At 45.1% G+C, this 12,508-nt stretch overlaps 1 protein-coding gene across 2 annotated transcripts in view; it reads right to left on the reverse strand.

Moving 5' to 3' along the window:
- SLC45A2 (solute carrier family 45 member 2) overlaps positions 1–11,768 on the reverse strand; it is a 27,649-nt gene extending 15,881 nt beyond the window's left edge. For both annotated transcript variants that reach the window (XR_003092936.1, XM_006019120.3), the window contains exons 1-3: positions 11,251–11,768; positions 10,200–10,379; positions 3,906–4,228 (exon numbers count right to left, since the gene is read on the reverse strand). Coding sequence is in view for 1 of the 2 variants with exons in the window: in XM_006019120.3 (XP_006019182.1) it covers positions 3,906–4,228; positions 10,200–10,379; positions 11,251–11,689 (942 nt within the window). In the remaining variant the exon portion in view is untranslated. The remainder of the gene's footprint in view (positions 1–3,905; positions 4,229–10,199; positions 10,380–11,250) is intronic.
- Between the last annotated feature and the right edge of the window lie 740 nt (positions 11,769–12,508).

Genomic DNA, 12,508 nt, shown 5'->3' on the forward strand with positions numbered 1-12,508 from the left:
TCGAATGGTCACAAACTACTTCAAGATCGTTTCAGGCTGGACATAAGGAAGAATTTCTTTACTGTCCGAGCCCCCAAGGTCTGGAACAGCCTGCCACCGGAGGTGGTTCAAGCGCCTTCATTGAACACCATCAAGACGAAACTGGATGCTTATCTTGCTGGGATCCTATGACCCCAGCTGATTTCCTGCCCTTTGGGCAGGGGGCTGGACTCGATGATCTTCCGAGGTCCCTTCCAGCCCTAATGTCTATGAAATCTATGAAACTGGCTAAATTGAACTAAGGCTCATTCTGGAACCGTGGGACAGCCTTTCTTAACACCATAATAATTCGGGCAAGGCATGATGGGTACAGAAAAAAGGGAGGGTAACCTAAGGAGCCAGAGTGGGAGCAGGAGTCATGTAGCTAACAGGGAGCATCACTGTTGCCCCTGGGGCACAGTCCTGCTACACATGTACATTTAGTATTTGATTTCACAGGCAAACATTAGGGCTGTGCAAAATTTCGATGGCCGTTTCATTTCAACACTGTTTCAACTCATTTCGAGGTCTAAACAGCAAAATCAAAATGAGAGTAAGGCCGTTGAAATATCCTCGAAACAAAACAAGGTTTCAACCATAGCGCTGGGGATGGGAAGTCAGTACACATGAGCTGCCTCGCCATCCCCTGCACTAGATAGCTGCCTCCCCACCCTGGCGCAGTCTGGGAAGTCAGCCCTGCTGGGCTGCCTTCCTGCCCCCAGCTGGGGTTGGGAACTCAGCGCAGTTGCGCTGAGTTCCCTTCCCCAGCCCCATGGTCTGGTGAAACAGTCGAAACAGCCTCAGTGTTGCTTCGACGAAGCAAAACAGTGAGGCTGTTTCAACTTGAAGTTATATTCAGTACAAAATACTGTTCCATCCAGACTTCAAAACTGAAGTCTGAACAGAACAGTGCCGTTTCACACAGCCCTAGCAAACATGCAGTCAGAACTCTACACAATTCAAGTTGAACCAAACAGCAAATATAAAAGACTCTGTTTAGGATGAAATCCAAATATTTTTCAGATAGAATCAGCTCAAGTCATTTTCCAACTTACCATGAATCTAAAAAGCTGTCAACAGCACAAAGTATATGCACCCATTTCCAATTCTTTAGCACTCACTACTATACAAGAACCTTGCCAGAGCTATACTGCAAGCAACGGTTCCAAAGCACTTGCCTCTGGTGTACAAGTGAGCAGCATTTAGAACAAAATTAGTAATGGCAAGACTTATTTGGCCTTACTCTGAGTACTGCAGTTATGTTCACTACAGCAGTGAACGCAAGAGAGTTTTCCTTAAGTATCTGAATATATAAGGGCCATTGACTTGAATGGCAGCTGTGCAGACATACCAGAAGGCAGTTCAGGGTCTAGCACTTCCTACCCAACGTGATGTTACACCTTGAAAGACTTCAGTTGAAACTGTACCTTCCAGTGGAAATTTCCATAGGAGCTGCAGCAGGAGCTCCGGATACTATAATGCACTATTGTACTATGGAAGGTAGCAAGATGTGGGCTTTGATTCTTGTTGAGTGGCCCACAAAAGCTGTCCAGTATTAAAATCCAGGCAAGCTATTTACACCATCAATAGAGACAATGAAAGTCATTTCTAAAACAGCTGGTAATATTTCTTTATGCAGAGCTGGTCTCCTCTGCATTTAGAAATCATTCACTGTCGAATCTTCTCCCATTTGGCTGTTGAAATCCTGTTTCATAATTATTTACATCTGCTGTCAAATTAACAATTTTAATGCAGAAAGCTGAGTGCCTGAATATAGCGGCTAAGACTGGAAACACTCAGGCAGATTTAACCAAAGTGGTTGCTCTTGGAATATGCTTTGTGTATTTTTGTCTACAGATCTCATCTAAAAGTGGTAAACTGTTATAACCCCACGCAAGGAAACTCAGAGAGAGTAGCTAATAAACCTGCCCAAGATCATTATATAACAAGTCAGAAGAGGAGTTTAGGATGAAAAACCAAGTTCTGCTGATCCTAGATTACTGTCTCCAAGTAACTTGGAGCTTTAGCTTTTACAGATTCTGCTGCTTATAAACTGAAATAGTTATCTTCCATGGGACTATTCTGGAGCACCTGGATTAGACATTAGGGTCAGAATTTGTGTCTGTCTGGGATAAAAACTAAACACAGAACATTTTGGGGGGGGTAAAGGAGGGAGAGAGCCACCCCCTAATCCTGCAAAATAGACAGCCATCAGTCGGTTGCAGCTCTCCCCTGGAATGTGAGGGACCCTCGTACATAACTTTGCTCTACTTGACTCATAGTGGAGACTTGAATCTGAGTCTCCTTGAAGCCCTGGATTATGGACACAGCAGGCTCTAGAGCAGGGGTGGGCAAAATTATGGCCCATGGGCCACATCAGGCCCACCAAGGGATTTTTATCCAGCCTGTGGCAGGTCCCTTGGCCCCACCCACCTCAGGCACAGAGGGCAGCCTGGGCTGTGCTGTGTGTAGTTGGCAAGATGTTGTGGGTGTGAGGGTGGTGTGCTGAGCCAGCAGTGGGTGGGGGGATGGGGTACTGACCCAGCCTGCAACAGCTCACCAGAACTCCATAAGTGGCCCTCCAGCCCAAATAATTGCCTCCCCCTACTCTAGAGTTAGTCTCACTCATGTGCTCACTTGCATAATCTTGGTTAGATAGATAGATCTAGATACCGATATCAATATCTCTATATATCTTGTGATCTGCTGTATGTGCTCCAAAACTTGCATACCCTCACTTGGTACTTAACCTTTTGCACCTGCATACCTGTTTGTGCTACTCCCTGATTTGTGCCCTAAAAGATCAAATGCAAGGGGCCAGAAGGGTCATAGATCTTTGTCACTGGCGAGATCTGCATGTGTCACTAGTCCTCCCTCCCCTAGTTTTTTCATTTGAAAGGCACACGCAGGCTGTAGGAGAAAGTTGTGTGGTGGTCACCAGGAGGGTGGCACTCGCTGACCTGGACAGAAGCCAGCAATGGATGGCCCACAGCCTAAGGAGAGGGGAGACAAGAGTCTGGCTGGGGTGTGCTGTCTTCCACTTCTCAGGGTGGCTGCTGCAGGGGTTGGTGCACGGAGGTTGTGCACCTGCCACTGCCCTGGAAGTGCTGCTTGGGGTTCTTGCCACTCCATTGCTTCAAGGTGGCACTGAAATGCACCACCTGCTGCAGCTCCAGAAGTGCCCCTAGGGTCTCCACTGCCTCTTGGGATCAGCATTGGGAGTTGCTGCTGCTCTGGAAGGACCCAACAGTCCTTCTAGCAACTCCCCAGTGGTGGAGGGATTCAGATAAAGACTGCACCCAGAAAACCCTGAGATGTTGGAGAATGCCAATTCACTGAAACTGGAATTTTCTGTGCAACCATATCAACCTCCAGACAACAGAATCAGTATCTCTCTCTCTCCCCCCGCTCCTTCTTAATGTTTCATTATTTTTGTACAACCCACCCTGACGGCAGTACAATGGCCAGGTTCAAATTCAGGAGGAAGGCTGGCTTGAGCCCCCATCCAGAAGCCTGGGAACATCAACCTTTATTGGGGGTCCTGAAAGAACAACATCCCCATTTGCAAGGAATTTTGTAACAAGCAAGAGGTAGGTGTTTATTAAATGGAAATGAAAATAACTAAACCTTATCATAGAACCATATCATACCCCACAGCTATAAAACATCCCAGCTATTAAATACCCTAAACACTTTTTCCCTGTATTAAATATTTACAATACAAAATGCCACAAATATCAATTGCCCCAACTGTTAACCACTTTAAGATACCAAATACACTAAATATTGATCACCTTGTATATCAGACGTCTTGTTTAAAAATCCCAGCCCCATAAAAGCCTCATGACACAGAACATTAACGGCTATAAAATGATTACTGTATTTACCTCAGTATGTGGCGTTTCAGTGGATTTTCCCAAATCAGGCAAGGTCCTTATTTCAGCATATCCTGATTCTAAGTAACTATTCTTGACTTTCACAATGGAACCATATTCATAGGGCTCATCCAGCTTCAGCAATAACTTGGTTTCTGCATTGGCATCTCTGAGAGGGGCTTCAGGGATACTACACAAATGTACAGTAAGACAGATGAGGAAAACTAAAGCAGCAATGAAGAATATCACTTGGAATTCTGATCCCAAAAATCTTCCTAGTATAGTATGTGCCCAGTCTATAGCACCTGTAAGGTAACCCAGGGCTCCTCCAAGACCTAGAAGAAGAGAGAGAAATCTGTTTATAGATTTATAAAACAATGATTATTCAATTATTTTTATTGAGATGTTAAGTCACAGCATCACATAAAATTGAAGTTTGCCTAACCATGGATATTGATACTGACCAAATCGTATCATTAAAAGAATCTCCTCAAATGCTATTGTTAATATCTCTCAAATGAATGAGAGTTTCTAAAATAGTGCAGTTAAAAATGAATGGATTTAATGTTCATAAAAAATGTCGGACTGACAAAATCCTCCCAGAAACAGTACAGCAATGTAAGCATCCTGGCTGCTCCCTGGTTTGGACAGATCATTCTGGTGGGCTGAGATTGGAGTACAAGGATTAAATGGGCCATAGAGAAATAATACCAGATTGAGAAGACCACGAGGTACTGACTCCAAGTGTGGTCTCTGTGATGTGGACACTTGTTAATGAAGGGCTAAAGTAAGACCATTTGGCTACACGTCAACCAGCATTCAGAAAACAGGGTCTGAATGTAATCTGCGTTGACTGTAAAAAGCATTGCACCTATGACATTTCCAACGAGTGAGTTGCTAAAAAGCAGATTGCTCCCTAGCACTACGAGACCTGGATTTTACTGCCACTCAGCTAGTCATACCCACCAGCACCAGTTAAAATAAAGAACATCACTGGTATTTGCTTCTAAATGTGCCATGGGATGCAGGCACTGAGTTTGGGTTGGGTTTTTTTTGTTTTGTTGTTTTCTTTTTTCTTTCAATAGATGTCAACACTGTATGTAAATGACCTCCACTGGCCAAGGACAGGGCTTAAAAAGCCTGAACTTTTCTCCTGAGGCTAAGGTAGATGCATCCAGCCCTACTGAACCCAACTGGAGTTTTGCCAAGGACCTCCACAGGACCAGGCATTCCCCAGCTGTGGAGAAAGAACTAGAAACTAAACTAACTCCAAGCAACAAGTCGGTAGATTTTCAGCAGTAAGACCTTCGGTTTAAACCCAACAAAAATGGTTGGTGGTGTTATTCATCCTTCTCTAAGAGGCTTCCACCTGCAAGTTTCATTGCATTGAACGGGAGATACAAATATTCTGCATCTCAAAGTGAGGGTGTCTCATCCTCCCAAACCCCCGTTCCACTTTTGCCTTGCATCTTTCATTCCCAGTTCCAGCCCCAGTGCAGAAGTGGTTTTTTTAGTGAGTGAATGGCATTCTGGGAAAATTAATTCTGTCAAGCAGCAGCAGCTGGAGTTCACTGCTACTTGAGGGAGATGTCAAAGAAAGGAGGGTTTTTTGCCCACTTGACATGCAGGTTTGTGGCCAACTTCACCTGCTCCCCCTGTATGCTGTCTACTGCTGGACCTCCAGAGCCGCAGCTCAGGAAAGAAGGTGCAGGAGGAGGGAAGCATGCCCAGGGCACAGTCTTGAACAGTTACACCTCCATGTAAACATTAATGGATTTAGCCTCAACACCATAATAAGGGTGGAAAAAAACAAGGGGCAAAGAAGTGACCCAGGAATAGAGCTTATGTCTCCTTACACCCGGGTTTGTGCCTTCATCCCATGCTCATCCTTCAGGCATGGCTGCTAAACAAGCACCCTTACCATGGCTGATGAATTCATCAGCTCATGTATTATTTTTCCCACATTATTGTTGGGATGGGGACTTGAGACTCTGCTCTTCTCTGTTCACAAACATGAACTCAGCTGGTTGCTAAGGGCCCTACACTTGTTTAATTATTTTAAAGAGAGGAAAACTATTCTCTTCTAAAACATTTAGCTCTGCTCTTGCACTGGAATCTAGCCACCAACAAGATAGGGGGGCACACTAGGGCCTTTCTGTGTATTTGTACCTCTACTCTTTGCTGGATGGACTCAGGTCTGCTGCATTTCTAGGGATATAGTAACACAAGGGGGGACATGCTAGTTCATAGACTATTCACTCTAATCTTTGCCTTGTGTACTGGGATAGAAAAAGATGTTTCCACCAGCTCTCCCCTCCACCCCCTAAAAAAGTATGAAACAAAAAAGTTAAACCCCAAATTTACCTAGAGGTACTGAGCTGTTCTTCCAGCATGTGAATTTGATGCTGTTTAATGCCCATTCTACTTTTTCATTCTTTATCTAATCCTTCGTTGTGTTTTAATTAACAACTTTGTCTGCAGCTCAAAGTGCAATTAAAACTAGCTCCTTTATTTCCTTTACAATAACAAATGTCTGTCTTGCTCCTCCCAATCCAAGTCCTAGATGAGACTAGCACAGTTATATTCATATGCGTGATAGATTTTTAATTCCTCATGGGCGATTGGTTTGACAAGGTATTACATTTTATATTGTATCTGGCCCCACTAGCAAAAATTACTTCTGCAAAAACCAATCTTGAAAAATCCTGTTTATGAACAAGACTGGACAGATTCAGTTCTACCGTCATTTAACTAATCTAAACTGAAGAAAGAAAAAAAAAAGTGACTTCACTTAAAAGTTAAAAAGCCAGGATGTTTAGAGACCACCTCTATAAAATTATAAGGAAGCATTTAAATTCCTGTACTTTCATATTACGGTAATCCATTCTGGAGTAGTGTGAGGGGAATAGGTTTGCATTTCCTTTTGTGGCTGAACAAATCCCAAATATTGATCTTTTTTCCCCTTGCTTTTTTGTGTGCAAGATTGTAACCCAAAGACCATTTTTGAGACAGCCTAGTGAGTGAGTCACCATTTATAGTTCGTATTAGTCATACACTTCTAACAAAAGGCATCACAGATCGGCACTTTAAGTGCCCAAAACAAGTAAAACCAAAAATTCCTTTCTAGCCTCACAACCCAAAAACTTGAATAGAAAGGAAAGGGGAAGATAAACCAAACTGAAATGTCCAGCACTTATTTTCAGACAGCAGATAGGCAGTTTCTTCCACAAGCAGTGGCAAGTGTATTGAGAATGGTATCTGTCCCTGGAAAAATCAAGGGTAATGCTGCTGACTTCAGGAGAGTCTGGACTTGCCCTCATTTTTAAAATCTCTCTCTCTCTCTTTTGTAAGCAATGTAGTGTTACCACCAGCACAGGAAAGTGCGTCTGCACATAGCCCCAGCCCTGCCAGCTGATACGCACATACCTGGAGCCCCGTTAACTCCATTGTGGCTCTACAGTTACAACTACATGAAGAGAGTTACAGCTACATGTGGAGGCCTCAGGACTGAGAACAATTTCTGCCCAGTTGCCTCTGCCATCATTGCTGAAAACAGGAAGTATCTGGGTTGACGTGATAAGCATATGGTTTGCCTAGGAGCCATATGCCTTATTTTCGTCTTTGTCTTGCCTTCCTTCATTCACTCCTTTGTCTGATCGTGACCCTCCTCCATAGATGTTGCATTTAAATCGCATGCCTTCGACATTTTGCCAAAGGGAGTGATCTTTTGCTAATTCTGAGAAGTGCTTAGAACACTTCTCGCCATATGCAACTCAGATCGCCCCTCAGTAACCTGGGCTCCAACCCTCTATTAATACACCAGCCACTGGCCCCTCTCTGGGCAATTGGTTCTTCTGTTTACACAACAGGGGCTGGCCCTTGCGCTTGCCTTCAGGCTTACTCAGTTTGGCCCTACTCAGCGCATGCCCCTGGGACTGCCCTTCAGGCCTACTCCTGGTTCAGCCCTACTCAGTCCCCTCTCACGCACAGCCCTTCAGGCCTATTCCTATTTCAACCCTACTATGTGCGGGGCCCTTCTACTGTCTCTGCTAAACTTCATAACTGTGGGCTCCATGCCCTTTTCTCCATCGGGGGTCTCCAACACTACCCCTACAAGGGGGGAAGGTACTACTGTGCTCGGCCATCGGGCTGATGTTCCTGGCCAATGCACCACTGTAACAGGGGGCAAGCTTAGGGCCAGATCTTTTGCCAGTCCGCCCACCTGTCTCTATGGGCAATCAGCCCAGTCTCACCTGCCACAACTTTATACCAACAGTTTACAGAAACAACAATGTGGGAGACTGCTCATTACAGCCCTGATGCCAGGGAGCACTATCTGCGGCTCCAACCTCTTCTACACCGCAGCCCATGCCTTGCAGATGGCATCTCAGTTCTTAACGTCTACAGCCCCACACTGGGCCCCATAACCCTCCAGTCTGGACCCCAACCAAAACCCTCCTATCAGGCAGCCTATTCCACCCTCATTCGGGGCTGCCAAGCTCCCTGTACTCTTCCCCCTCTCGGGTGTGGCCCTCTAGGACCTTTGGCCACACAGGTCCTGACCTCACCTTCAAGGCCAGTCAGAGCCCCTGGCCCTCAGCTGAGGGCATCCCTTGCGGTGGGCCCCTGGCCCTTTTGATCCTTCTGGTCCTGGCCCCAGCCTTGACCAGTGGAGGGTGCCTCAAGTCAGGCTTCTCGAGCATCTAGCCCACTCTCTCTTATGGGTCCACCTTCTTAGCCCTACTATGGGCTTACCCACCCAGTTGTGGGAGCTGTGGTAATTAAGGTGCCCCTACCCGCCTTTCACCAGGTGGTAACTGGCCTGGCATTTCCTGGGGACTCCTGCACCACCAGAAGCCCCACCAGGCCACCCATCCACGGCAGGGTGCAATTCTAGGTCATGCCCAGGACCAAGAGCCTCCTCGCCATCCCCATAAGCTCTTGCCCTTACCTCCGGGGTTGTTCCTGCTGCAGCTCAGCTAGGCGATGTTTCTGCCTAGGCTTGCAGCAGCAAACTGCAGCCCTTATACAATAGGTTCTTAAAATGGCACCTGCTGGATGCTTGACCCAGCCCTTAAAGTGGCAGGCACCAACAGATTCGGTACAGCTTCATCCTCCTGGCCAGAACAGGCCCGGAACTTACATTCTATTTGCCTATGGCTAGTGGGCCATGACATCAGTATACATGGGAGTCACATGACCTCTCACCTTGTCTGTTCCCATTATTGGCTTCATACCTTGGCCTATCAAAGGCTGCATGGACAACCCTTTCATAGTCTCAGGGGTACAGGCAAACTTACGTGACTCTTGCCTATCCTTGTCAACATGAAGATTAATGGTTTAGGGCCTTTCACAATATACAGGGTGTTTATAAAGTCCTTGTGTAACATTAAACTTTAATAACTTTGGATATACACGTCATGGAAGCAAACTGTAAATGGGGATTGAAAGTATAATTCATTAAGTTTTTTAGCATGGTGTAAGCATGTTTTTTCATTTTATTTCAGACCCCATAACTGAAAATGAAAATAACTTCCAAAATGTTGTTGGAAAATCGGATTGAATGATGTATCATGAAAGATGATTATGTTGAAGTCTAGAAATTTGAGCTGTATTGTGTTAAAACTTAATGAATTCTGCTTTTAATTGCCATTTACAGTTTGCTTCTATCATGTGTACATCCAAAGTTATTGAAGTTGCACAAGGACTTTAGAAACACCCTGTATACAATAAAATGAACCAAAATGCTGGACTCAAACACACCCAAATTTCATGGCACTTTGGATCTGACCTTAAAAATCAACAAGGCTATGAACTTTATCTTGGGCTTTACAGATGAGAAGCCAATCCCAAACCTATATTGGAACACCTTTGAAGTCTGGGGTCAAACTTTAAAAAGTCCTGCTTTTCTGTAACCTTCCCTGTTACAGAAAAGCGGGACCCGTTTACATGCCTTATGATTTTTTTCCTCAAAGCAAAAGTTAACACAAGGCTCGGAAAATCACTTTATTCTATTTTTTTAGAGAGGGGGGTGGGCAAGTTTTGTCTACTTTCCCTTCAGGTAATCCAACCTTTATTTTTTTTTTATTATAAATTTGACAGAAGCTTTCTGCAGCAGAGTCCCTGCAGTTGCAGTCACAAAAGTAATGCCTCTGTAAGGAAACCCAGAAATAAGACACTCGTGACTGGGGCACAAGATCAGATGATCAGTTCACAGAAGAAGATCAAAAGTGCAGTGAAAGAGAAAAATTCAGGCAATTCCCTCCATCATACCCAGAGACAGTGAAAGAGGAAGGGTTTGCATACCTGTGAGGAGGGCATGGTAATGAAGACCCTTCTCTTTATCCTGATGAGAGCAAACATCAAATAAATAAGCTTTGATGGGGCCATCAATAAAGTCAGCTGCAAAATCAAAGAGTACCACACCCAACATGGTAATGACTATGGCCCAGGTCTGTTGTTGCTGGCCTCTCTTGGTGGTCACAGCTGCAAGAGGAAGAACAAACTTCTTATTACAACCGGCTCCTGTTTTGCAGTAGTTTGCTATAAAGAGACTAAATGCAACAGGGTAATTATCTGGAACATGACATTTTACTACTCCCCAAGTGTCTCCACATAGCATCCTTACATGGGCACACAGGGTTCAGCATATGCTGGCACCAAGGAATGTTAAAAGCACAGAAAACATTGGTATGGAGGCATGTATTTTTCTCCAGAATCACTCATTGTAATAGAAAAATAGCATTACATTGAGACAGCTGAACTTCAGTATTACAACTTCAGCTGTAATATTCACAGCCTTTACAAATTTATTCCTATTCAGCTTTGCACAACATTCACAATGCAAAACAGTCACCAGGAGTTACTTACTATTTATTATCCTGAATCATAAAAGAGTGATGAATTAAACACATGAATAATTGAAGTATTTCCCTTGAATGCCAAGCCCTGTTTGAGACGTTTGTTGAGGGGTGAAACCAACACATTCATTTTGCAGATGGTCAGATTTGAAGTGAATCATGCACATAAGACCTATCATCAATCTTCACAAGTCATGTTTTAGCTAATTAAAACCTCTCTGGGTCTGGCTATTACAACTTTTATGAACGTAGCAGGCAAGCACACAGACACACAATACATTGTATTCACGTGCACAGAGCGTACAGAACAAGCTGGCAACAGGCAGGGTTACCATTGAACCTGCACAAAGAACAGATCGTTCCTCCATTCTTTCAGTGCAATCAAGATATGTAATGTGCTGTCTCCATTCCTAACCTTCAACTAAGGACAGAAAATCCTCTTTTCTTCCCAGTGCAAAAAGCAAGATGAGCTTTGCCGGCTCGCTCAGGTCACTCACCTGAGATCACCATATCCCCATTAAGGTACAGAGCCATGCCCAGGAGCATCATGACGCCCAGAGCCAGAATGTAAGGTCGCCGCTTTCCCCAGCCCGAAGTGCAGTGGTCACTGGCTGATCCCACCACAGGCTGCAGCACAAAGCCCAGGATGGGACTGATGAGCCACACCAGGCTGTAGAGGTGCTTGGGGAGCCCCACACTGAGCAACACCGGAGTAACGAAGGCAGCCTCCACCGCATAGCAGAACTCCCGGCCAAACATGGCCATGCTGTGCATAACCAGCCTGCCCGTGGGCTTCTTGACAGGCTCCACTGATCCAAAGGCATCTTCCCCAGCTAAGAAAGAGTCGTCCTTCTCTCTGATGCTGTCCCTCGTGGCATTGTCCACCTCGGGTGGTGGTAGAAGCACCTCACTGAAATTCTGCTTGGTTAAAGGCATTTGGTAGGCTAAGCCTACAGTTCCTATAAAGGGCAGTGAAAAAGTTTGCTTTCTCTCCTCTGGTTGACATGGATTCCAGCTCCTATGCAGAGAGGGGTAGGTCTGGGCTGGAGGAGGGGCTCGCATACTTTCATGGCTCTCTGATCACAAGTTATGAAGGGAGGGGGTGGGGAAGTGCATGTTAAGATTAGCAACTCCTGGCTGTCTGGAGAGCTCCCAGCTATCCATGACTAGAGGATTGTGTTTTAGAGGGAAAACGCATATAATGGGCACACACATCTCAGGGGCCGGGCAAAGGGTTAGCACGAAATAAAGCCATTACTGTTGTGACAAGACAATGATGATACTAAACACTTGGACCCTCATCTTTCCATTCAGCATAAAGCCTGTGTACTCGGTTGGGACTCCCTAAGATGTGGGAAAGAAAAAATCCTTCCTGCTCAGTTGCTAAAAGGCTTTAGAGTCCCTCTCACTACTACTTAAGCTCATACAGCCCTACACTGAGCCCTACAGAGGCCCATGAAGGGAAGACTCCCCAGTGCATTTCAGTCATCCCTACAAGTACTGTAAGACAAGCAGCTGCTGCAGAACAGAGCTCCACAATATCCTGCACAGTCCTCCCCAAATCCCACGCTCCAGCAGCTATAAATGATGTGCACGGACTTTGTGGCTTGAGGAACTTCACACCCATAGAAGAGGAAGCAGAAATCACATGTTGACAAAATATTGCAAAGTACTTTACAAGGGTAAACAAATTAACCCTCCTGTTGAGCCCACAGAAAATGAATTGCTACCTCATAAGGGGAGGCTCAGAAAGTT

Source organism: Alligator sinensis, unplaced genomic scaffold (genome assembly GCF_000455745.1).
Source record: "Alligator sinensis unplaced genomic scaffold, ASM45574v1 scaffold347_1, whole genome shotgun sequence".
NCBI lineage: Eukaryota > Metazoa > Chordata > Crocodylia > Alligatoridae > Alligator > Alligator sinensis.